Source organism: Trachemys scripta, chromosome 8, assembly GCF_013100865.1.
Source record: "Trachemys scripta elegans isolate TJP31775 chromosome 8, CAS_Tse_1.0, whole genome shotgun sequence".
Lineage (NCBI taxonomy): Eukaryota > Metazoa > Chordata > Testudines > Emydidae > Trachemys > Trachemys scripta.
The window spans coordinates 38,259,231-38,286,148 of NC_048305.1; the positions used below are offsets into that span (position 1 = coordinate 38,259,231).

Here is a 26,918-nt window from a genome sequence, read left to right on the forward strand (position 1 = left end):
CAGGGATGAGCAACTGGCCCAGCAGCAGCAGAGGGGCGCTTGCTGCGGCAGATCTTGGGGAGCTCCCCGTGGTGGCAGGCTGGGCCGGGGGAGCAGCAAGCGCTGTCACTGGGAAGTAGGGACTCCACGGGGAAGCAGTGACTGAGGGAGGCCATGGGTGGGGGTGCGGGGAGAGGAATGGTCCGTACAGGGGGCACAGAGATCGGGCTGGAGGAAGCAGCTGGGGCGGGGGAAAGAGTTGTGGATGCAGGCACCTAAGGGAGTTTGGGCTGAAGGACCCACAATGGGGGAGGGTGTTTGGACTTGGGAGGGGAGGGCTGAGGATGGAGGAAACCCTCAAGGGGGTTTGGGCTCTGGCTGCATGAGGGGAAAGCTCTGGCCAGGAGCTGTGGATTAGGGGTGGTCTCTGGCCAGGGGCTGTGGATGCGGGGTGGTTTTTGGAGGGGGGGTCTCTGGCTGAGGGTCTCTCTCACCTTCATTCTCGGCTCTGAAGAGAAAGATCCTGTGGCTCGTGACGACCTGGAACTTGTTCTCCTTGGTGGCGCGTGCCATCTCGATGACAGAGAGCGGGATCACACCCTTGGGATATGGCTCCTGGAATGACCCCATGAGGGTTACACCCCAGCTCTGACAGGACCCCATTGCCCCTGCTGGCAGTGAGCCCCCTTCAGGCAGAGCCCAGGGAGTTTGCTTTGGGCTAACTTAGTGTTTATGTAGCCCTTTTGTTACCTAGCAGCTCTGTGTTCTTGGGGAACCAGGGCGCAGTACCCAGCCTGTCTGACTCATGAAAGCCTTCCCTGTCACCCGGCCTCTGCTTGAACCAAAACCAATCAGAAGAAAGACTTACAAAAAGCAATGAAAAGGCAGTGAGAGACATGCCTAAACCCTTGGGATAAGAGCGTCAAGATTAAGGAAACCCCCCTAGCTTCATTTGCATCAAAGATGAGACAAGGAGGCATCTCCATTAGTATACAGAATGGAGAACAGAGATTCCAAGGCAAGAACCGCACAGAACTCTGGGACCAGAAAAGCAGGGAAGCAATGCATGATGGGGGATCTCTGCTCCAGATGTTAGTGAACCTATGCCCACACACACCCAGCTCAGTAGTTATCAGACCAATGCTAGTAATGAATCCTTTAGTGGTATCCAAAATAGTGAAGCTGCCTAATTGCATTGTGAGCTCCCTCCACGGAACACAGCCCATAGCCAGGAACGATCAGCTTCCATTATCTAGCCTGAACAAAACAACTTTGGTATTCTTCCTTGAGCCATCAGTGTATACATAAACAAATCTAGTGTTCTCCATTGAACCATTTATGTGTATCTACAAAACCCCCTACCCATGCTCAAGTAAGTGCTCCGATGCCTGGATACAAAATCTGCTTCAGTTCCATTGGGACTTCATCTTCTTCTGACTGATCTTGCTGGGGGCTCTGCTGTCTCCAGCACTCCGGACCCTCAGCTATCCCAACCACCTGGGACCTCTGATCGATTCAAGCTTCACAGAGTGGTGAGAATCCAGCTCTCTCTGTCTCTAGGTATTGCCTTCTGACCCTGACTTGTGTGATCAGTTAGTTTTCTAAAGCTGACTTTTATAATCAAGTTTAAGTTAGATTTAATATTATAACTGTTTTGTTTGTTTGGCTCCCCTATGGTTATTACCTGGCAATAAATACCTTTCATGGTTAAGCTAGTTAGCTGGTTGTTTCTCTCTCTCTCCCCCTTGTGGGTGTTTTTGGCTTCCTCATTCGCTCTGCAGCAACGCTCCTTGTACCTAAGCTAAACGATCCCTGCAGCGGCCAAAAATCCTGTGGGATTTGCTCATCATGTGGGTTACTATCAGAACAATTGTAACGTGAAAGTGGGGACAGAGATGTGCTGAACCTGGGACATATGAGGGTAGCAGCTTGGAAGTGCTGCTCGACCCAATCCGCTGAGTCCAGGAACATATAAGGAGTCAGCTTGTGAGTGTTGATTAAGCCGGTCCTCTCATGTATGTGTTCATCTAATTCTAGGGCTGGAAGAACCCAGCCCTGGGGAACCTAGGTCCTGCAGGATAACTCCATTGGAGGAACTTGCAGCAGGGAGAAGTAGAGCTCCATATGAGAACACAAGTGATACCAGCTATACATTGATAGAAGTACAGAACTCCCCCCACCCCCAGAAAAGTAAAGGTAATAAATGAGCATACCCCAAAGTAACAGGCAAAGCTGGTAACACTGTCCTAGTCCAGCCCCCTCCCAGCCCTAATAAGGCAGGGCAGTGGGGTAACTGTGTGCCCAGAGAGGGGAGGGCTCTTGTTGAAGATGAGGCCATGCAGGGCCAGGATCAGAGCCGACTTCCTGGCTCACAGTCCCATGCTCAGACCAAGCTGTGTCCCAACACACCTCAGTGACTCCTGGCCCTAAGCACAGGCCAGAAGCGGTGGAGCTGCCACCCAGGTGTTAAAGAAGGAGAAAGGTCGCGTGGCACAGTGCTCACACCAGGCCTGTTCAGCAGTGCCCAGAGCTGTGTGGAACTGGGCTAAGTGAGCTCTGCTCTAGGAGCAGCTTTACCATCGCTCTGCACTTTTGGCATGACTGACGACACGAGGTGCAGGACACTGGGCCCACCGTGCCACCCAGCTGGGTTCTGCACAGTGGCTCTACTGCCATCCGCCTCCTTACCCAAGCTGGGGCCTGCTTCCATGCCAGCGTGGCTGGGAAGAGGTTCTGCATTCTGCTCCAACCAGGGCCGGCTTTAGGCTGATTCCCCCGAATCGGGCCCCACACCTAAGAGGGCCCTGCACCCTGTGCCTAAGAGGGCCTCGTGCCCAGTGGCCTTTTTAATTTTTACTCACCCGGTGGCGCACCGGATCTTTGGCAGCACTTCGGCGGCGGGTCCTTCACCCGCCGCCAAAGTGCAGCGAAGACTCAGAGCGAATGAAGGACCCACTGCCGAAGTGCCGCCGAAGACTCGTGGGGCTTGTACTCACTGGGCAGCGCTCCAAATCGGGCCCGCACTTGCTAAAGCCGGCCCTGGCTCCAACAGCACCAAGTGAGAGTTCCCTGGCAAGCTGCTGGGCAAGTGTGAGTAAGCAGAATCTGAATGAAGGCTTCCCTGACAGCTAGGTGGGAGGGGGGAAGAGACCCTGGGTGTGTTTATGTAAATACAGTTTGCTCCTGCTTTGCTTAGATTTGGTAGATATCAGCTGATGGGGCGGTGTTTTGCTCATTGTAATCAACTTGGCTGATGTTGGGTCACAAATTATGTTAGTACTGAATGTGGAGGTAGTGAAATATGGTTACCAATGTTTGTAATTATTGTGGGAATACAGAAAAGAAGGACTGTGCTTAACCTGTCCCAAAGGAGGGAGTCACTTTCAGCTAAAAGAATCTTGGTAAAACAATGGCTTAAATGTTTGAGTACTGTAAAAGTTAAGCAGGCACTAGATCTCCCCAGTCAGAAGGCTGTACACTCTCAACCAGGGTCTTCTGTAAGAGTGGTTTAACCTGGTTTTCCTCACTTTTAAAAGAATAGAGCTAAATAGGTTTCACTAGGAGCTGCTTTTGTTATGTTAAATGGCTCACTGAGAGCTGAAATGAGTTGTGGTGAGACTGTGGCCTTGGCTATACTGGTGCTGTACAGCGCTGCAACTTGCTGCGCTCAGGGGTGTGAAAACGCCCCTCCCCTGAGCGCAGCGAGTGCAGCGCTGTAAAGTGCCAGTGTAATCAGAGCTTGCAGCGCTGCACGCTCACTCGCAGTGCTGCAAGCTACTCTCCTCAGAGAGGTGGAGTACATACAGCACTGCAAGAGAGCTCTCGCAGCGCTGGTGGCATGACTACACTTGCGATTCACAGCGCTGCCGCAGCAGCGCTGTGAATTCCCAAGTGTAGCCAAGGCCTGTGTTTCTGCCCAGACCTAAAATCACTTGTGGCCAGACTGTATTTCTGCACAGAGCTAAAAATCACTAAGAGACCTGCCCAGCAGGAGTGGCAAGCAGGTGGCAGTGGAGAGGTGTGATGAGTGAGTAAGATGCCTCTTACCTCCTACCCAGGGTAGGAGGTGAACTCTGCAGATGCACATCTGAACTCTGGGTCTGCACTGACCAAGGGCAGCAACTGAGGGTGGGGTTCAAAGAAGGGTCAGGCATGTGAAGGGGACTTTTGGGTTGCTGGACTTAAGACCCTGAGGGGAAAAGGAGCATTGCCAGCAGATCAAGGGAAGTGATTATTCCCCTCTATTCTGCATTGGTGAGGCCACATCTGGAGTATTGGATCCAGTTATGGGCCCCCCACCACAGAAAGGAAGTGGAAAAATTGGAGGGAGTCCAGCGGAAGGCAACAAAAATGATCAGGGGGCTGGGGCACATAACTTAGGAGGAGAGGCTAAGGGAACTGGGCTTGTTTAGTCTGCAGAAGAGAAGAGTGAGGGGGGGATTTGATAGCAGCCTTCAACTACCTGAAAGGGGGTTCAAAAGAGGATGGAGCTCGGCTGTTCTCAGTGGTGGCAGATGACAGAACAAGGAGCAATGGTTCAAGTTGCAGCAGGGGAGGTCTAGGTTGGATATTAGGAAACATTATTTCACTAGGAGGGTGGTGAAGTACTGGAATGGGTTACCTAGGGAGGTGGTAGAATCTCCATCCTTAGAGGTTTTTACAGACTGGCTTTTCAAAGCCCTGGTGGGATGATTTAGTTGGTACTGGTCCTACTTTGAGTAGGGGATTGGACTAAATGACCTCCTGCAGTCTCTTCCAACCCTAATCTTCTATGATTCTATGAAAAGGACACTGCCCAACCTACTTGGGGTGGGTCTTTTACTCACAGTTTATGTTTATGAACTCTGTGTTTTTTCCCCCAAATTAATGCCAAGTTACTTCCCTCCTTTTATAAAAAGTTTCTTTTCCACACTCAGACTCTGTGCTTGTGAGTGGGGAGGAAGTATTGCCTCTCAGAGATGCCCAGGTATGATATGTAAATTTCCCAGGTTACTGGGTGGGGGCTCAAACCAGTTCTGTGTTGGATCGACAGAAAGGAACCCCTAGATATTGAACCCAGCCTTGGCTGCTGCTGGCTCCACCTGGCAGAAGGGTTACACATGCATAGGTGCTGCCCCGTAATGCCTCTGGGATGGCAGGGGGTGTGAATGGACAGGCCTTGGCCCAGCTTGACTCAGAGCCCAGACCAAGTCCCTGGTGCTGACAAAGTGAGCAAACAGCTCAGCCCTTGGGCCCAGGCGCATGCAGTGCATGTGCCTTGAGAGGCCATGAACAAGGAGCCCTCCAGCATCACGCATCCATGTCTCAGAGCCAAGCACATACGACTCCCTGGCTCTGGCATGTTCCTCCTGGTGCCTGCTCCCAGGATATTCCTCATCCACAGCACTGGGGGGCACATATACAGCCTCCCCTAAGAATGTCTCCCTGGTCAGGTGAGAGGCACTCGGGCCCCCTCCTGGGCTGTTCCCAGGATCAGGCCACGTACGCACTGGGAGCTGCACAGCTCCTGGCTACTAGCTGCAGCATTCCAGTGTACCTGGGGGCAATAGAGTCCTGGGTGCCCAGGAGAGCAGCCCGGCTCAGCTCCTTGGCACCCTGCTGGGGTGCTGCATGTCACTGGTGCGCAGGGCCCTATTTCAGCCTGAGCTCCCCTCTCCCTGAGCACGAGGCCAGACCCTGTCCTGCACCCAGGGCAACACAAACACCCCCAGCTCAGGCCAATCCACCCTGCTGTCCTGGGAAGGCTCCCTGGGTGTCTGGCAAAGGGGACCCCCACCCAAAGCTGGGGGGCACGGGGCTGTTCAAGGGGAAAATACACCATTCCCCTGCCCCACCTCCCCTCGGACTCACAGGGCAGAACCAGTTTCCCTCATCCCCCTCCTCTCCTCTTGGCAAAGTCCAGCCTGGTCACAGCCCGAAGGGGGAGGGACAGGGGGCACTGTAGTAGGGAATACAGGGGCAGAAAGAGAATGGAAACTGCTATGCACCCGGGCTCAAGGGGGTGCTCCTGCTCCTGTTAAACAAACTGGGACTGGGATACCCCACTCCCACCCCTAGCCCTTCCCCCATTAACCTCATCCCTATCCCTACCCCAGCCCTTCCCCCTCCTCATCAACCTCATCCCCTAATCCCAGCCCATCCCCCAACCCAATCTCTTCTCCCTCCTCATCAAATTCATCCCCATCCCTCACTCTTTCCTCTCCCCCATCAACCTCATCCCCTAAATCCACCCCATCCCCTAACCAGGGATTAATTTATAATGAAAGAGGTGCTGGAGCTCAGGCCCCGCACAAATTAAGCACTGGCTGTGAGGCCAGGGAGTGGCGGCTGCTGACTGAGCGCCCAGCTCAGGTCAGAATTAAGGGTGGCATGGTATGGAGGTGTCAGAGCTATTAACTGCCAAGTCTAGAGGTGCTGGGGCTCAGCCCCCGCACATATTAAGCACTGCCCCTAACTCTGTCCCTCTCCCCTTCTCCTAACCCTGCCTACCCTCCCAGCCCCACCCCTCTCCCTTTCCTGACAGCCCATCCTCTGACTGGGCCCTGGTAGCAGACTGCCCGCTGTGCAGTCCCATGCAGACTTACCTTCTCGCTGTGGAAGTACATGAGGTTTTTCCCATCGAATCTGACGAAGCGCCTCTGGAAAACGTAATTCCTGGTGGGAGGGCAGAGGAGGGGAGGCTGCTGGGGTCAGACTCTGGCAGAGCACTGGCCCCAGACACCCTTAGACCAGCTAGGGCACCCCTGCAGGAGGTGAGAGCTGCGCTCCATGGGTCAGACTCCCCCTCCCAGCAGTCCTGCTGCACCATCCCAGCGACCCGACTGGCCCAGAAGGTCTAGGCAAGCATGACATACATGGCAAGGCTCCCAGCAGTTGCAGGCCTAGTTGCAGCTGGCAGCCTCACCAAGCATGGCAGCACCCAGTGTATTCACATGCCAAGATGCACCAGTACCCGCCATGCAGCAAACCAGCCTCCTGTGGACAGACAGTGACTCCAGGAGTGGAGCCTGGGCAAAGCCAGTGTGGGTCCCAAACCCATCTCCAACCAGAGATGCACATGGCCTTACCCAGGCACAGGGTGGGGACCTGCTCATCGCTCACCAACGCCCCCCGACGGGCACTCACAAACCCTCCCTGGGGCTGGGCACTTACCCCTGCGGAGAAAGTTTGTCCAGCCAGCCGCTGAGCATGGTGGGTGGACGCTCAGACAGCAAGGTGTAGCTGGCGTATGGGGAGATGGTCAAGTCATCCAGGACCTCATCTGAGTAGAGGTGAGATGGAAGGCTGAACTGGGAGCCCTCAGCCTGGGGAGCTTCCACCATGGCATAGTCCTTCATGTCGTTCTGGAGGATCCAGTCAAGCCGCTGGGCCCGGCTCTCGTGCTCCTCGGCTGTTCCCTCGCTGCTGGTCCTGTGGGTGGGACACAGCCTGCCTACTGCTGCTTTCTGGACGAGGGGAAGCTGGGGTCCAGCAGCCCCCAGGCAGCACAGACACGGCCTCAGCCCTAGCCCTGCCCTGCTCCTCCTCACAGAGCCAGCGCTCAGCCCTAGCCCACGCTCCACAGGGCACCGGACAAGATGTTTAGGTTGTACCTATGGGGTCCGGGAGTAGAGATGTGCTGCGTGTCAGTCCCACACGGAGTGCCTCACAGCCCCCAGATGGCTCCCACAAACCTTAAATGACAAGGAGCCATGTGGGACCCCGGCACGGGCGCAGAGCAGCCCCTAAACATATGCTCTGGGATTGCTCACAGAAAGCAGCATCCTTGGGCTGCCAGTGGGGTCTAACCCCCCTTCTTCCCCTCAAACTTCGGCACCGACCCCCCCCAGCTCCTCAAACCCCAGCACCACCACCCCCTCCGCCCCATAAACCCCAGGCACCAACCACTCCCCTCCCACCCAACAAACCCCGGCACTGACCCTCCCTCCACTCCTCAAACTCCAGCATCAACCCCCCTTCTGTCCCTCAAACCCTGGCATCGCCCCCCTCCTGCCCCACAAACCCCAGCTGTGTGGGAGAGGGGACTGTAGCATGCCACACAGGGTAACAACTAGGGCCAGGAGATGTTGCTGCTGTTTCCTACTCTGATCTTGTCTCTGTTTGTTTCCCCACCTGTTTTCCTTTCTCTAGTTTTGGCACTTGCCCTTCCTCCGTGGGGCACCCCTCCTGTCTTGGTCTGTTATTTTTAATCCTCTTACTTCAGCTCCCTCTATTTCTTCTAGAAGGCCTGTAAACCATCTGTAATGGAATGCCAAACTGCAGCCAACGCATATGTGGTACAGAAGAACATGACATGGTGTCAGGAGTAAACTAAGAACAGAAACAGAAGGAAAACAGCAACAAAGGTTGCAGACAAAAGGAGCATCAACAAAGGTTGCAGGATCTCATCAACATGCCCCAGAGAGCTTCAGCTTTAATAAACCTTCAGATTGGACAGACCAGAAACAATATTTTGCAAGATTTCACATTGCTCCCAAACGGCACAAAGAAACTGGATATATATAGGTATCTTCTTTAAGTTATGCTATGGGAAGGCAAGCAGAATGAATCTTTCAGTCCTCTGACTTTACTGAAGACAGTCACAAAGAAGACTATGAAAGGGTTCTGGCTACGTTTGATGCATACTTTAGATTGCAGAGAACTACAACTTATGAAAGAGCATGTATTCACCAGAGAATTCAAGAACCAGGGGGAAATGTTGAATGTTTTATAAGAACTCTGAATAAATTGGTTGAAAACTGTGATTTGGGGAATGCAAAACATGAAAATATGAGGGAGAGGCTGGTCTTGGGTTAACAGATATAAACCTTTCACAGCAGCTACAAGTGAAGAGAGATTTAACCCTAGCCACCGCTATACAGATAGCAAAACAGTCTGAAATGATGAAAAAGCAAAACCTAGAGAAACTTGAAAACTTGAAAAACCTGTGTAAAGCTGAACCAGTGAAGGATTAACAATCAGCAAGTTAGGGGACCAATAAGCAATCCTTAAGGGCATATCAAAAAGGTATTGCAATGGTAAACAGGGCATTCCTTGTAAATAGTTAGCAAAGCCACCTTAAGTAGACTAGACTCTTTAATGTGTTTGCCTGTACTGTCAGTGAATCAAAGGGTGGATGCTATGTGTATTTGTCTCTGTTTAGCTGTGTTTGTGTGGAAGGGATAGCTCAGTGGTTTAAGGATTAGCCTTTTAAACCCAAGGCTGTGAGCTCAATCCTTGAGGGGGGATCCATTTAGGGATCTGGGGCAAAAATCTGCCTGGGGATTGGTCCTGCTTTAAGCAGGGTGTTGGACTAGATGACCTCCTGAGGTCCCTTCCAAGCATGATATCTTGTTAGAAGTTTAACCATGTGTGACAATGCGGTTCTGGCGGAACCCAACTGAGAGTGCCAACTCAGGACAAATTGCTCAAATAGGGCAGTTACAGCCCAAGGCTGGGGTTTTTTCCACCGCTAAGGCAAACCAAACCAGCCAGACTAGGAGGACTTCGGTCTCACCCCACTGGCTAACCGCAAGTCTCACAAGCAATCTCCTTAGACACTCCAGTTTCCCAGTACTCCCACCAGTGCCACTCGTTATGGGGACAAATGGTTATGAAAACCAATACCCCAGTAAAAGAAAAAGGTTCTCCTGATCCCAAAGGACCAAGCCCCAGACCCGGGTCAATATACAAATCAGGTCTTACCCACAAATCACGCTGCTGCCAATCCTTTAGAATCTAAAATCTAAAGGTTTATTCATAAAAGGAAAAAGATAGAGATGAGAGTTAGAATTGGTTAAATGGAATCAATTACATACAGTAATGGCAAAGTTCTTGGTTCAGGCTTGCAGCAACGATGGAATAAACTGCAGGTTCAAATCAAGTCTCTGGAATACATCCCCCGCTGGGATGGGTCCTCAGTCCTTTGTTCAAAGCTTCAGCTTGTAGCAAAGATCCTCCAGAGGTATGAAGCAGGATTGAAGACCAGATGGAGATGAGGCATCAGCCTTATATAGTCTTTTCCAGGTGTAAGAACACCTCTTTGTTCTTACTGTGGAAAATTACAGCAAAATGGAGTCTGGAGTCACATGGGCCAGTCCCTGCATACTTTGCTGAGTTACAAGGCGTATCTGCCTTCTCTCAATGGGTCCATTGTATAGCTGATGGTCCTTAATGGGCCATCAAGCAGGCTAGGCAGAGCTAATCTCAGCTTGTCTGGGATGTCACCCAGAAGCATAGCATAAGTTTGCCATACAGACAGTATAGAGCCAATATTCATAACTTCGACTACAAAACTGATACACACATATAGACAGCATAATCATAACCAGTAAACCATAACCTTGTCCTAGACACCCCATTTGACCCCCTTTATACAAGATTTGGGTGCCACTACAGGACCTTGGTTGCAACAATGATCTATACGGTCCCAGTTTATGTCAATAACGTCACACCATGTAACCAGATTAGCTTGTAGATACTAATTCCTTTTCATGTCTTAATTGCCTTATATTATGCACGAGGCTGGTTCAGTTAATCATAAGATCAAAGATGTAAGATACTGTAGGAAACTAATAATATTATTTACATTGTCTTCAACTCACTATGCTATAATGAAATATTAGCTAATTGCCTGATGTGAATGAATGCAACTAGTTTATCTGTGTCTGCAGAGGAAATAGAAGATTAGCTTCAAAGCAACGTTCCACACACAAATCTGCACTGCCTGTTCCTCAGGGGCAGGTCCAGGCCTTATCTTGCCAGCTCTAGTCTACTTAAACTTTGAATAGGAAAAATATAAGTCATAAGATGGAGATCTTCCAAATAATGATTTGGAATAACCTGGAAAATACTTGGAAAGACTTGACCAGACTCTACACCTGGACTGCCTATTGGACTATACCCCTTAAACTGATTCCAGAAAGACTTTTACAAATCAGCAGCCTCACCTCACCATCTCTGCTGTGAAATTGGCCTATGGACTTTACACATATCTGTATGTATGTTGAGCTTTTAACCATTGTAACTCTCCTCTTTCTTTCCCCTTCTATTATTAAACCTGTAGTTTTTAGTTACTAAAGGATTGGCATCAGCGGGATTATTGGGTAAGATCTGAGACTCAAACTGACCTGGGGATAACGTCCAGTCCTTTGGGATTGGTGAACCTCACATATGGTGTACCAGGTTTTCAATAACCCCTCTCTATATTAGACTTTGCTGTCTAGTTGGAAGTCAAGGGCTGGAATGCTTAAAGGGGACTGTATCTGGCTTCTTGTTGATCAATGTGGTGCTACAGAAGCTGTTTTGTTACTGGCTTGGTGAATCTAATTATAGAATAAACCCTATTACTTGCAATCTGCCCTGAGTGTAGCATTCTCAGTGTGGCCCATCCAGGCACCCAGTCACAACCTGCAACTAGCTTAGAAACTATAAATAGACATTTGGCTGTTAAAAGTAATTCTCCTAAAACCCCAGAGGCAAGGAGAAAGAATTCTAGGGCTAAAAGGGACAAATTCCAGCCTACATACACAAGGTGTGGAAAAAGTCATCTCCCAAGAGATGATGCATGTCCAGCCAGAGGTGTGCAGTATAATAAATGCATGAAATATGGACATTTTGCAGTTGTTTCCTGCACCAAAGCAGTCAGGGCGTTGACTGATATTACAGGCAAAGAGCCATTGTTTCTGGGATCTATCAGTGTGATTACAGAGAGCCTGCATGGAGAGTGAAATTGAATACTCACAGCAAGACAATTGGACATTAAAATTGACTCAGGAGCTGGCATCAGTGTTATCGCAGACGGGACCTACAGTCACCTTCAACCCCTCCCAGAGCAAAAGTCACCTGACAACTCTGACTAGCCCTGGAGGGATTCTGAACTGCATGGACCAGTTCACCACAGAAACCATTTACAAAGACAAAAGCTTTGCATTCAGAGTACATGATCAAAGACCAACAGCCTTCTCAGCCACAGCACGGCAGCCATATTGTGCCTAGTGAGAAAGGAAGAACTCAACAGAGTACTTGATTTTGTACTTTTGAAAGGAGACCCAGTACAAATCAACTTAAGAGAAAATGCTGAACCATACAGCATACAAACACCTCTACCAGAGACTCCTTGGAAGAGACTAGCTGTAGATTTATGCGAATTCAGAGGACATCATTTCCTGGTTATCATGGACTATTTTTCCAGGCATATAGAAATAATGTACTTGAAAGACATAACATGTTGAAGTGTTATCGAGAAACTGAGGTGCGCTTTTGCTCACTTACATATTCCACAACAACTAGTGATGGAAAATGGACCACAATTCACTGCCAAATGAAATATAATATTAATCATATTACAAGCAGTCCACATTCCCCAAACCGAATGGAAGGCTGAGAGAGCTGCAGGGACAGCCAAAAAAATCCTACAGCAGGAAGAACCATTCCTCGCTCCTCTAAGTAACAGATCAATGCCAGTAGCAGCTACTTGTTGTAGGAAGAGCAGTGATCTGTATGCTATGTATAATGCTCAAAAGGTCTGTTACACTTTCCCCTCCCTTTTGTCTCCTCTCCCTCTTTGAATACCTGTGAAGTGGCTTTCCCCCTCCCCCTCCCCCTCCCCCTCTCCCTCCCCCTCCCTCCTGGAATGCTTGTGGAATGAATGGGCTGCTTGAACAGCTGCAAGATCAGAAGAGCTCCCAGATAGACAAGGTTGCTGCCTAATTAAAGTTCCAGACATCACACACCCAATGCATGGGCACTGCATGGACACTTTCTGAGGTGGAATGTGACCAACCAGACAGGGACAAGTCATCTCTAGTCGCAGGCCATGAGGAGCAGGTCCTTAAAAGGGGAAGGGGCCATGTGCTTAGCAGTGCACTCACAAGATTGTATCTCCCGCGAAGGCCCTTTGCCCGGACTGCCTGGCCAGTGGTTCGCCGCTTTGCATTTCATCATGCCTCGGGAAGACTTACCTTCATCGCACCATTTATCGCTGCACTGTGGAACATTTACTTTGAAGGATCCTGACATCTCCAGTGCCGGGCCTGTCCTGGGAGCATGAGTATGCGAGTGTGAGTGTGACCCCTCCCCCCCTTCTTTTGAGCTTAGCTATCAGTATAATAAATGTGCTGCTTTCTGCCAAACTCTGGTGGGTCATTAGTCCTCCCTAACCTTACTAGCTGGCCCAATTTCAGGTAACATTACTGCATATAGTCTAGCACAACTCCTGATGGGAAGACAAGTCAGATTCTTTCCAAAGTTGGAACAGTAGTTCTATCTCTGAATGGCCAGATCTGAAGAGAATAGCCAAATCAGATAAAAAGGCTAAAAGAGCTTAGGAGCACTATTACAACAGATGTTGTTCACTTAGGCCTGGTCTACACTAGACGTTTATGTCGAAGTTAGCGCCGTTACATCGAATTAACCCTGCACCCGTCCACACCGCGAAGGTATTTAGTTCGACATAGAGGTCTCTTTAATTCGACTTCTGTACTCCTCCCCGACGAGGGGAGTAGCGCTAAATTCGACATGGCCATGTCGAATTAGGCTAGGTGTGGATGGAAATCGACGCTAATAGCTCCAGGAGCTATCCCACAGTGCACCACTCTGTTGACGCTCTGGACAGCAGTAAGAGCTCGGATGTTCTGAACTGCCACACAGGAAAAGCCCCGGGAAAATTTGAATTGGAATTCCTTTTCCTGTCTGGCCAGTTTGAATCTCATTTCCTGTCTGGACATCGTGGCGAGCTCAGCAGCACTGGCAACGATGCAGAGCTCTCCAGCACTGATGGCAGTGCAATCTCAGAATAGAAAGAGGGCCCCAGCATGGACTGATCGGGAAGTCTTGGATCTCATCGCTGTGTGGGGCGATGAGTCCGTGCTTTCCGAGCTGCGATCCAAAAGACGGAATGCAAAGATCTATGAGAAGATCTCTAAAGACATGGCAGAGAGAGGATACAGCCGGGATGTAACGCAGTGCCGCGTGAAAATCAAGGAGCTGAGGCAAGGCTACCAGAAGACCAAAGAGGCAAACGGACGCTCCGGATCCCATCCCCAGACATCCCGTTTCTACGAGGCACTGCATTCCATCCTCGGTGCGGCCGCCACCACTACCCCACCACTGACTGTGGACTCTGAGGATGGGATAGTGTCCACGGCCGGATCCTCGGACATGTTAGCGGACGGGGAAGATGAGGAAGGAGATGAGGAGGACGAGGCAGTCGACAGCGCTCACAACGCTGATTTCCCCGACAGCCAGGATCTCTTCATCACCCTTACAGAGATCCCCTACCAACCCTCCCCAGCCGTTACCCCGGACACAGAATCTGGTGAAGGATCATCCAGTAAGTGTTGTAAACATCTAAACATTTATTTGTAACAGAACATGATTATTAACAATTTAAAAAATGGGTTTCTCATGATTAGTTTGATTAACTTAACGGTTCAGTCATGGGCAGTGCAACTATTTGAAAAAAATCTAGCAATGTCCGGTTTTGCATGATTGTCCTGCCCAAGCCGCTCTACTGTTTAGTCCCTGCTACTGCAGCTACAGTAAGATGCGGTCTATATGTCCGGGGATGGAGCAGAAATCCTCCGGGGACATCTCAAGGAAGCTCTCCTGCAGGTAATTTGAAATCCGCTGCATTAGGTTCTTGGGGAGAGCGGCCTTATTGGGTCCTCCGTTGTAGGACACGTTGCCGCGCCACGAGACTAGCAAGTACTCCGGAATCATTGCTTGGCACAGCATGGCGGCATACGGCCCTGGTCTTTGAAGGCTTTCCCGGAGCATTCTCTGTCTGTCGCTCTCAGAGATCCTCATGAGGGTGATGTCGCTCATGACGACCTGCTTTGAATGAGGTAGGGGAATGTTAGTGTTGGGACTGCTTTACCGTTCCTTTACAGAACTGTAACCGCTGGTTTGCAGCCACGCGGTGGAGGCGGGAGAGGGTCAGCCGAAAGGGATCGTTCCCGGGGACAGCCGCGAGGGTGTGGGACAGGAGCAGACTTCCTGCTTGCCGGATTGCTGGCAGCAGGGACCGACATTGATTTCAATGTGAAATGAGGCCATTGCTAATATTAAAGTTTTAAGCTGCCACGAATCTACGGCTTACCATGTCTGCGTGCAAGAGCAATTCCGTTGTCCTGACAGGGTTCTCAAAAGTGCTCTGCAAAACCCCAGACACTGAATGCGAAGGCCGAGAATTCGACCTTGTGCTGAGTGCGCATGTGATAGGTGCTGTGCATGGTCCTGTTCACAGAGAAAGACTATGTTCTTTGTTCACAAGTACATTTAGCTTTCTGAGGAATTCACTCCCTTTTTCCCATTCCCACAGCCCCATCTGCGACTGTCTCACAACCTAGCCTGTCATCACACTCCCAGAGGCTAGGGAGGATTAGGCATAAGAAGAAGAGGACATGGGAGGACATGTTCTCAGAGCTTATAGCCTGCTCCCGAGCCCAGGCAGCACAGCAGACCCAGTGGCGGGAAAACTTGACCCGAATGCACCAAGCAAACATGGATCGGGAGGAGAGGTGGCGTCAGGAAGACCAGCAGGCGACTCAAACCCTGCTTGGACTACTGAGGGAGCAAACGGACACGCTCCGGCGCCTTGTGGATGTTCTGCAGGAACGGAGGCAGGAGGACAGAGCCCCGCTGCAGTCCATCTCTAACCGCCCTCCCCCGCCACCAAGTCCCATACTCCCTTCACCCAAAGTGCACAGAAGGAGAGGCGGCAGAGTCCCTGCTAACTCTCACTCCACCCCTGCAGAGAGCTCGAGCAGCAGAAGGCTCTCATTCCCCAAAGTTTGACAAGTACTTTCCTTCCCGCCTGACACAAGCCCCCGTCCAAGTTTCACTTCCCAGTCCCATGTGTAGTTGATAATAAAAAATATGTTTCTGTTAACTACTGTTTCCATCATGTTCTTTTGGAGGAGGGGGGGAAAGGGGGTTGGTAATTGGACAGGACAGTCACCTTTGGCAGGGTACATAGTCGGGGGCAGGCACAGCAGCAAGGCACATACATAGTGCAGTGATGCAGTGACTACTTACCCTGGTTAGTCTGGGAGGTTCTTTTCATGTTATGTGGTGGGCGGTGGGTTGCTCTGTGACTTTGTGGCAGGGGAGGGCAGTTAGAGATCTTAAGCGGCGGTCCTTAGGCAGGATCACAGAGCCACACAGCAGGGGATCTGTAACCGTCCCCCCCCTGCCACAAAGTCACATAGACCCCCCATACACACAGTCCCTATCAGGAGGGGTGACAGGCTCCGTTGAAAGAACCATCCCACCGCAGCGGAGCCTGTCAGTCCTTGAGTTTAGAAGCTGCATTCGCGCGACTACACTACACCCGCTCCGCACCACAGTCTGCGTCCCAGTTTTTAAAAATTCCCGCGAAAACAGTATTAAAGAAAACGGTGTGCTTTAACAAAGTTGAACTATTTTTATTTTGAAACGTGTGTTGGAAGTGGGGTGAAGGCTTCTCTGTACACAAAATTAGAAAGTCACAGGTTACCCTGCTCACTCAGGAACTTTGCTTTCAAAGCCTCCCGGATGCACAGCGCTTCCCGCTGGTCTCTTCTAATCGCCCGGCTGTCTGGCTGTGAGTAATCAGCAGCCAGGCTAATTTCCTCAACCTCCCACCCCGCCATAAAGGTCTCCCCCTTGCTCTCACAGAGATTGTGGAGCACACAGCAAGCTGCTATAACAATGGGGATATTGGTTTCGCTGAGATCACAGCGAGTCAGCAAGCTTCTCCATCTCCCCTTGAGACGTCCAAAAGCACACTCCACCACCATTCTGCACTTGCTCAGCCGGTAGTTGAAGAGTTCTTTTTCAGTGTCCAGGGCACCTGTATAGGGCTTCATGAGCCAGGGCATTAGCGGGTAGGCTGGGTCCCCGAGGATGACTATAGGCATCTCCACATCCCCAACAGTTATTTTGTGGTCCGGGAAGTAAATACCTTGCTGCAGCCGTCTAAACAGACCAGAGTTCCTGAAAACACGAGCGTCATGAACCTTGCCCGGCCATCCCACGTAGATGTTGGTAAAACGTCCCCTGTGGTCCACCAGTGCTTGCAGCACCATGGAAAAGTAGCCCTTTCTGTTAATGTACTGGCTGGCCTGGTGGTCCGGTGCCAGGATAGGGATGTGAGTTCCATCTATGGCCCCACTGCAGTTTGGGAATCCCATCGCTGCGAAGCCATCTATGATCGCCTCCAAGTTTCCCAGGGTCACTACCTTTGGCAGCAGTACATCAACGATTGCCTTGGCTACTTGCATCACAACAACCCCCACGGTAGATTTGCCCACCCCAAACTGGCTCGCGACTGACCGGTAGCAGTCAGGCGTTGCAAGCTTCCAGAGGGCTATGGCCACTCGCTTCTGGACAGTCAGGGCTGGTCGCATCCGGGTGTCATTGCGCTTCAGGGCAGGGGACAGCAACTCACAAAGTTCAAGGAAAGTTCCCTTCCGCATGCGGAAGTTTCGCAGCCACTGTGATTCATCCCAGACCTGCAGCACTATGCGGTCCCACCACTCAGTGCTTGTTTCCCGGGCCCAGAATCGCCGTTCCACGGCATCAACATGACCCATTGCCACCGTGATGTCCTCGGCGCTGGGTCCCCTGCTTTCTGAGAGGTCTGTGCTACTCTCAGACTTCAGGCCATCACCGCGTTGACGTAGCCTCCTCGCCTGACTTTTCTGCATCTGCCTCAGGGCAACCTGTATGATAAGCTGCGAGGCGTTGAGAGCGGCCACAACTGCAGCGATGGTTGCAGCGGGCTCCATGCTCACAGTGCTGTGGCGTCCGCGCTGTCAATGACTTGAAAAGTGCGCGAAATGATTTCCCGCCGGCGCTTTCAGGGAGGGAGGGAGGGCGGGAGTGAGTGATGGATGGATGACGACAGTTACCCAAAAGCACCCTCGACACATTTTTTTACCCAGAAGGCATTGCTGGCTCGACCCAGAATTCCAATGGGCAGCGGGGACTGCGGGAACTGTGGGATAGCTGCCCACAGTGCACCGCTTCCAATGTCGACGCTTTCCCCGTTAGTGTGGACTCACAAAGTCGAATTACTGTCCTTAGTGTGGACACACACGTTCGACTTTGCAATATCGATTCCAAATATTCGATTTAAGTAAAATCGAACTACTCTCGTAGTGTAGACAAGGCCTTAGCAAACTGCCAAGTCTAGAACCTGGTGACCATGCTCATGTCAAACTGGATGGAGAAAATGAACGGACAATCCCTGCTGTCGTGAAGGAAAAGAATTCAGCACCAGATCATGTGTCACCGAGACCAACAGTGGAGAATTCAACAGAAACCACTGACATCTACAATTTGTTCTTCAAAAAGAACAATCAACAGAGCAAACTCTACAAATGACAAATGCAGAACAAGAAGGCATCTCAAGGATTCCAAACTGACCATAGCTAGCCGTTGCAACTAATGGACAGCCAGCTGACCAAGTTGTTACATGTTCGGGTCTTGTAATTAGAAAACCAGCACAATTCAGAGACACTTAACAGACAAATCCTTACTGAACTTCAAAGACAGCATAAATATTGTAAATGGTGCAATATAGAACTTAAAGGGGGAGATGTGATGGAATGCTAAACTGTATTATACTGTTCAGCCTGCAGGTGGCAGTGTGTAAAATACCGTATTTAAACTAACCTTAGTCAGATCTGGGAAAGCATTACAGTATCTTATGATGAACACAGTTGGTGTGCACAAGTAAGCTCTGTAGCCACTCCGGATCTGGTAGAGAAGAACATGACACCCTCCATCAACCTCAAAAGAAGGGGGGGGGGAGGAGGGAAGGGGAGAGTAGATCATCTGCTAAATCTGACCATTCTATCACCCAGCTTCATGTGACATCCTGTCCCACAGCTCTCTAGAGTGTTATCAGTTAGATTGTAAGCTCTCCTGCTGCCTAATTTGTCTTTAAAGCGCCTCATGCACAGTTGGTACTGCACAACTGTGGTAATCAGTTAATATACAGCACAGGAACACTGGACTGAGTGTAGGTTGTCTGGATGTATCTGAGTCAGGTTGATTTGCTAGAGAAGTGTTGTAAATGTCTGGGATGCGTTTGTGTGAGAAGGCAGGGCATTTGCGTATGTGTGTCTGTGGGTCCATATGCATGCCTTTACGTTGCATTTCTTTGGGTTTGTGAGAAGGTTTGAATTTTGCATTACTGTTCCTTAGCAGCATTAACTGGCTTCAATGAGTTTTTATGTCTAAAGTGCCACCAGACTCCTTGTTGTTTATGTCTAAATAATAAATTAAGGGAAAACCTAGGCTGAATGTCAAGAAGCTTTTTCCCAGACACACAAGCTGCATGAGGACGTGGGACTTTTATTACAAAGCACAGACGATGCCGCACTAGGTAACCACAAAATGTCGAGCACTGTCCTGGTGACATAAAGCAGCCCGGGAGTCGGCAGCTCTGCCCCTAAAAGTTACCCCAGTTCAGAGGAATCACTGGGGCTGCAGACTTCAATATTGGCTCCTGGATCACTGCCACCCCTGAGCCCTCGGGCAGGAGAAATGTCTTGGAGAGTCTGTGACATTATTGATATAATCTGGGACCATATAGAACATGGTTGCAACCAAAGTCCCGGAGTGGCACCAAATCTTGTAAAAAAGAGGGTCAAATGAGGTGTCTAAGACAAGGTTATGGTTTGCTGGTTACGATTATGCTGTCTATATGTGTGTATCAATTTTGTAGTTGAAGTTGTGAATATTGGCTCTATACTGTCTGTATTTCAAACTTATGCTATGCTTCTGGGAGACATACCAGACAAGTTGGTGTTAGCTCTGCCTAGCCTGCTTGATGGCCCATTAAGGACCATCAGCTATACAACTGACCCATGGAGAGAAGGCAGATACGCCTTGTAACTCAGCAAAGTATGCAGGAACTTGCCCATGTGACTCCAGACTCCATTTTGCTGTAATTTTCCACAGTAAGAACAAAGAGGTGTTCTTACACCTGGAAAAGACTATAAACGGCTGATGCCTCATCTCCATCTTGTCTTCAATCCTGCTTCTTACCTCTGGAAGGACTTTGCTACAAACTGAAGCTCTGAACAAAGGACTGAGGACCCATCCCAGCTGAGGATGTACTCCAGAGACTTGATTTGAACCTGCAATTTATTTCATCACCGCTACAAGCCTAAACCAAGAACTTTGCCATTACTGTATGTAATTGATTCCGAGTGCTTGAGTGGCCCACAGGGGCCATAGATAACTGGACTTGAGTTACATCAGTCTGGAAGTGCTAACCTCATTTTGACCAATGCCAGGTACAAGCTGGGCAGAGTAGAATGTACAGTCAACCTGTGGAACTCATTGCCAGGAGATGTTGTGAAGGCCAAAACTATAATAGGGTTCAAAAAAGAATTAGATAAGTTCATGGAGGACAGGTCCATCAATGGCTATTAGACAAGATGGTCAGGGACACAACCCCATGCTCTGGGTGTCCCTAAGCCTCTGATTGCCAGAAGCTGGGAGTGGGCAGCAGGGGATGGATTGCTGATTACCTGTTCTGTTCATTCCCTCTGCGGTACCTGGCATTGGCCCCTGTCAGAAGACAGGACACTGGGCTAGACAGACAATTGGTCTGATTCTCCATGGCCATTCTTATGTTCTTAGATGTGGTCCAGAGTCTCCTGGATAGCTGTGCAATGACTCTCTCAAAGGAAACTTCAGCCATCTGACAGAGCCCAGCTCCCTCATCCATGGCTCTTGGGAGCCATCCTACATTTTCACTTCCAAAGGAATGAGTCTTCCTAGCCTTTTCTGGAGCGTTTAAAGCATTTCTTAGCTGCTAAAATTCTATTCCAGCCAGCACACGAGCAAGGCGCCTCCAGGGGAAATGAAAATGCTAATTGGCTAGTGAGACCCTGGAGCCCATTGATCAGCTAAACCATGCTCATGCAGCAGTAACTCCCTAGGACTCGGATTTTCACTGTTACACACTGTGTGCACCTGGCACTAAATGAGGGCAGCAGATCTTCAACTTAGATCCTTCCATTCCAAAGGCACAGGCCCTTAATTCTTGAGCTGTAGGAGAGCCTTCATTAGTTAATGGCTGGCTATAGGGAGCTGATGACATGCAGCCTTTGATGCCATCCAGTACTAGCTGGTCCATTACCACACACATATTCGTGGCCGTGTATGTAGTCATCTCCTCCATGTAAAGAACATAAGACAAAACCACTCTGATGATTGGAGGCCATGACAAATCATTTCAGCTTTGCTCTTCTTATTATTGTTTATGTCATCAAGGCTCTTTGATCCCACATGTACCAAGCACATTCCTCTCTCTCTCTTTCTCTCTCTCTCAGCTTCAAGGACACGGACAGAGTCAATACTAGGCACTGAGTCTCCCCATGCCACTCAGCATCAAGGAGTATCGAAATAACTCTGCTCCAAATACTGACCCTATTCATGGTGGCTTCCCTCACAGCACTAGCACAGAGAGGGAGAAATTCACTCCTGTGCAGAGACCAGCCTAAAGAGGATGTAAATGAAACCGAAATGGGGCACAGATCTTGGGCTGACCTGGGCCACAAACTGTGAAGCTGGAAATGAACATTCACCAAGTTCTAGGTGTCTGGGTCTTGGATCTCTCGCTGCAGAGATTTAGGCAAAAAGCAATGACTTAGCTTCAGCTCTGTTAGCAAGGCAGGACAACGAACTGGTGTTTGCTAGACAAATCAATGGGAAAAGCCATTTTCTTTTGCCATGCTAAGGGGCTACCAGAAGTAATGGAAAGTCAATTTAAAAATAAGTATTGGATAGTGTCCCTTTAAATTCTGCTGGGATTTACCTGGTGGGGGAGGGGACTAATTTAAGCTTTCTGATGGGCCGAGGGAGAGAGGTAGGTTTCTGAATGGGAAGATGCAGTTGGCTAAGTAAATTCTACAGAAAGCAGCATTGCCTTGATCTCGTTAACAAACAAACGTGTGATTCTCCGACAGAAGAGCTGAAGGGAAATAAGAGCTGGTAGCAAGCAACAGTGATACCCATGAGGGGGGAAAATGAAAAAAATCTAATGTCCATAAGAATCATTTTACTCTAATCTGGGTCCCAAAGACTGAAATGTTTTAATCATAATTATACAGATTTTGCATGGTGTTACACGGCAGTTACGGTTTCTGATGAAGGAGAAACTTTCTGTTATGAAGAGCAATGAGGGAAAATAAGCATTAAACTTACAAAAAAAATAAAAATAAGAAAGCATTCCAGTGTAGCCAAAGCCCAAGGTTGCAGTGAGTATTAACTACATGGTAGTTTGCAGTTAGTGTTATTCCTAAACTAATTAACAGATTTACATGCTGTGACCAAGTGGGAATATTTTTATGAGTCCTGTTTGTGCCCCATTTTCCCCTGTGTGCTGCACTGTTACCAAATGAGTGGAAGGGGACTGTTTGCTCTCAGGGCAGGCTGGCACATACATGTGTGTGTGTCACCTACTGTCTAGGCTTTAGTCTCCATATGAAGGGAGCATCTGAGAAGGCAGTGGCAAATCCAGTCACGAGGGCATTGGCACCTAGCAACCAGAGGGGAGATGGATTTCTATGCCTCTCCTTAGGGAACATGCACAACAATCCTCCAAGTCGGGATCAAAAGACTGGAGAGATGGGGAATAAGAGCAGGCTGCTGGAAGGAGTCAGGGATCTCAACTGGCATCTGAGGAAGGAGATCAGACAAAGGGACAGACCAAGGTTTAACCAAGGGGTTCCCTACAGCTTGGCTGGGCTCTGGGCTGACCAGAATGGACTATGCTTTAACCTTCAGTTCTCTGTACTACTCTAAGGCCTTTCTGTGCTGTGTGCCAGTAAACGAAAAAACCCGACTGTGTCGACAGTGCTGGGTGAGTGTCACTGTCAATGCTGGGCGAGGTGCATTGATCTCTGCAGAGAGGACTGGTCTCCATTGGGGTCATCTCAGTTGGACTCTCTGAGCAGAGATTATGAGGTGCAGCAGGGGGGCTGGAGCCCCAGAGATCCAATCTGGGGAGGCGGTGAAGCCACGTGGCTGACCCTGGAGGAAGAGTCAGACCCCCTGGGGGTCTGGCACACTGAGAGGTGCCTCCTAGACACTGTTGCACAGCTGGGGGTGTAGCCCTGACCCTGTGTATCTGTGACATGCCCATGCTGTGCTGAGAGAGAGAGTGATGTCATTTTGAGAAGACTAAATCCTCTGCACTTTATACATAAGAGCCTGAATCAGGACTTCAAGTGCAAACTTCAACCCTACTCTGGGGTTGCGATTGATGCCTCTGCCTCTGCATTCGGCCCCAGCCCCTTGCAGTTAGGATCACCCTGGCACAGGCCATCTGCAAGCCAGCATGAAGCTGGGGAGGAGTGCACTGAAGATACTAACAATGGCTGAGAAGAAAAACGAGTGTGACACCCAACCAACCCCTGGAGCATCTGGCCAATCTGCAGAACGCTCTGTGAGCATGTGGTGCCGCTAATCTCTGAGCTGAGGTGCCATGCCTCGCCAGGAGCGCTGATCTGCCCCCTACATACCAGCGGCTGCTGGTCCATGGCATGGCATGACTGCCTCACCCCAGCTAAAGGCGAGAGAAGGAGCACATCCAGCTGCAAGGGACATACAACAAGCACCAAGGTGCCAGCCTTGCCCACCCTGGCATCCCCACCTGCTCCTCCAGGGGCTGGCAGCCAGGTTCTCACCACACACGGAAGGAGCAGCTCCCTCAGTCAAACCAGACTGACCCTGGCTTTCCTTGCCCTCTATTGCCCCAGCAGCAGACACCTCTCCCCAAAGCCTGGAAACTACCATCCAACCTGCTTTTCCTGCTTCCTGAGAGCGGAGAGACTCCATGGAGCAGGTTTGAGGCCAGGGGCTATGGGCAGAGGTACTTACCTGGGCCTTTCTCTCTCCAGCTCGGGGAAGTGCTCTGGCACCACTTCACAGCCTGGCACAGCGGGGGTCCCAGTGCTCTGAAAGGAGACCCTGGTGAGAGCTCTGCTCCATGGCTCTGTCTGCCCAGGCCACCCACCCCTCAACCTCAGGCCTCCTTGGACGCCTTCCCCTGCACCAGCCAGTGCCCAGAAGCCAGAGCCTAGCACCACCCCCTCGCCTGGCTCTGCCAGGGCCTGCACTCCGCCGAGCAGCCGAGGCCCATGGTCCAGCACACACTGCTGCAAGGTGTGGCCAGAGGGAGCGGAAGTCAGGGCATGGCCTTGCTCCTGTTTCATCCAGACTCAAGGCAGGAGCAGAGCCCAAACATCCCCACCCTCCAGTCTGTACACCGGGCCCTCACCTTCTGCTCCCGGGCAGGGAGCCCACTTCCAAACACGGCCTCACAGTAGGGACTGATGGGCTCCTCAGCAGGCTCTGCGGGCACAGACATAGCAGGAAAGGCAGTGAGCTGCTAGCCAGCGCTCTGCTGGAGCTGGGGGGTTGGGGACCTAAAGGGGATGTGGTGGGTGACTCTATCCCTTAGCGCATGGGCACTGCTGTGGGAGGCAGGAGGGCCTGGTGTGGGACGCTGGGCACGCCGTTCACCCCTAGGGACGCCCCTGACACCAGCAGCTCTCACTGGATCTGGGTGCCCCCCACCCTAGCCAGGACCATGGCCCAGCACTGAGGGGCAGCGCCGCCTACCCCCAGCGCTTCCCAGCGGGGTGGTCCAGGCTTGTGTCTGGGGACAAGCCCCTTGCTAGACAGAGAACCCAGGAGTCATCCTCCAGAGGGGACAGTGGCCACCATTGGAGCAGACACCACTGGGTGGGTTCTGGGGGGCTGGCAGCTTCCAAAGCCATAGAAAAATATAGATGCCCCAACCTCCCCTTGCTCTAGCAGTGCCCTCACCCCCATCCCTGTATGGGCATCAAACCCCCACTCTAGCAATGCCCCACCCCCAACCTCATATGGGCCTCAACTCCTCCCATTCTAGCCATGCCCTCCCATGGGCCCCAACGCCCACCCGCCCCTAGCAGTGCCCCAACTGCCATATGAGCTTCAAACCCCTGCTCTAGCAATGCAGACCCATTCCTGTATGGGCCCCAGCCCCTCCCTACCCCATTCCCCTATTGCCCACCCCCACTCCAGCAATGCCCCACCCCGCCATCCTTGTATGGGCCTCAATCCCCTCCTACTCTACTAATGCCCCCCAAAAGGCCCACCTCCCACACACTCTATTCATGCCCCTGCACCACCCTCATCCCGGGAAGAAGCGACACAGGCGCCTTTGTGGGGACAGGCTGTGCACGTAGAGCGCTGCAGCCTCCAGATCTCACCTGGCCAGCTGGCAGGTCTCTGTGGGATGGGGGGCAGGTCCAGGCTGGGCCATCTGGGAGAGCTAGGAGAGCAGAGGAAACACGTCAGAGCCTCAGGCAGCAGGGTCACCACCTGGCACTCTCTTGAGTGGAGCCTGCGCTTGGGGCAACCCTGCCCGGGGTGCGTTGCCCAGACAGGGGGCAGCAAGCAGCGTGGGGCAGAGGAAGGCCCAGTACTAGGCTGGGGGGAGGGAGCTGAGGAGCCTGGTGCAGCGTCCCAGTCAGTGTCTACAGGGAAATCTCCCAGGATGTGGGGAGGGCTCCGACCTCACGGCCAGGCAAGGCCCTTGGAAGAAGGGCTGGCGCTTGCACCCACAGTCTACCCCCAGCCTCTGATTGCACAGGCCAGGCTGGCGGGGGAGGGGCTACCTGCCATGGGAGCAGGGCTGCTCCCCTCCTCAGCGCCGCCATGGGGGAGCCTGTGACTGGAGTGGGTGCTCCCCTCCCCAGTGCTGCCATGGGGGAGCCTGTGACTGGGGGGGAGCCACTCCCGTCCCCAGTGCCACCACAGGGGAGCCTGTGATGAGGGCGAGGGTTTGAAGGCTTCTTTCCCCCAGAATTTCCCATCAATCCTGGAGTGCAACGAGGGGTGTCTGGAGGGCAGGGTCTTGGCCTGCCCAGACAGCTCCCCACATCCCACCCCGCCCCCAGCTTTACTTTCCTAGCTCTCCAGTGGGCTCAGGCCATTACTGCTGTCCATGTCCCAGGCCTGGCACTGACACTTCAGATTCCCTCCCCCAGGTCTGTCCCGGCCACCCAGCTATTGGCCACCAGTTCTAAATAATCAGCCAAGCCTTCTGATGCAGCAGCCTGGTGCTGCCTGCCCCACCCCCCCCCCCCCAGCCCAAAAGTGCCCACTTTCCATGGCACAGTGAGGCACGGGCAGGCTCCCTGCAGATGAGCTCTGGGCTCCCCCTCAGCCCCAGGTATTGTGCCTGCTGCCAGGGGTACTGCTGGCTGCCCCACCTGTCACCACTCAGCTCTGTGGGACCTGCTTCTGCCGGGTCAGTGCCAGAGACTAGGGCAGGAACCAGCATGCAGCAGGACCCAGGGAGCTGCCCACCCATGGCCGGATGGCGGGTGCATGCGGCGTCGGGACAGTAGGCGAAGGCATCCCCCAACTAGCTGCGATCTAGCTAGACAATAACCGTGTGGCCATGGCAGCACGGGCAGCAGCATAGGCGAGCCACCAGAGTATGCACCCAGGGTCCTGGGCGGGACAGGACCCAGGTAGCTGGCCCACTATTCCACGGCAGCTACACTGCTATTCCAAGGGAGCAAGCTCCATCTCAGCTAGTGCGGGAAGCAGAGTCTGCGTCCCCAGGTGAGTGAGGAGGGGACCAGGCAGGGAGCAAGGACTGAGGGAGATGACTAGGGCCCTACCAAATTCACGGTCTATTTTAGTCAAATTCATGGTCATAGGATTTTAAAAATTGTTAATTTCATGATTTCAGGTATTTAAATCTGAAATATCACAGTGCTGTAATTGTAGGGCTCCTGGCCCAAAAAGGAGTTGGCGGGGGGTTGCAAGGTTATTGTAGGGGGTGTGTGGTACTGCTACCCTCACTTCTGCGCTATGCCTGACAACTGCGCTGCCTTCAGAGCTGTGCAGCTGGAGAGTGGCGGCTGCTGCCTGGGAGCTCAGCTCTGAAGGCA

The 26,918-nt window shown here is 51.5% G+C and overlaps 1 protein-coding gene across 4 annotated transcripts in view; it reads right to left on the bottom strand.

Annotated features, from left to right (window-relative positions):
* ARAP3 (ArfGAP with RhoGAP domain, ankyrin repeat and PH domain 3) overlaps positions 1–26,918 on the bottom strand; it is a 59,228-nt gene that overhangs the window by 26,946 nt on the left and 5,364 nt on the right. For all 4 annotated transcript variants that reach the window (XM_034778959.1, XM_034778958.1, XM_034778956.1 and 1 more), the window contains exons 3-8: positions 25,224–25,285; positions 24,245–24,318; positions 23,845–23,921; positions 7,132–7,389; positions 6,564–6,633; positions 474–594 (exon numbers count right to left, since the gene is read on the bottom strand). In XM_034778959.1, the coding sequence (XP_034634850.1) occupies positions 474–594; positions 6,564–6,633; positions 7,132–7,389; positions 23,845–23,921; positions 24,245–24,318; positions 25,224–25,285 (662 nt within the window). The remainder of the gene's footprint in view (positions 1–473; positions 595–6,563; positions 6,634–7,131; positions 7,390–23,844; positions 23,922–24,244; positions 24,319–25,223; positions 25,286–26,918) is intronic.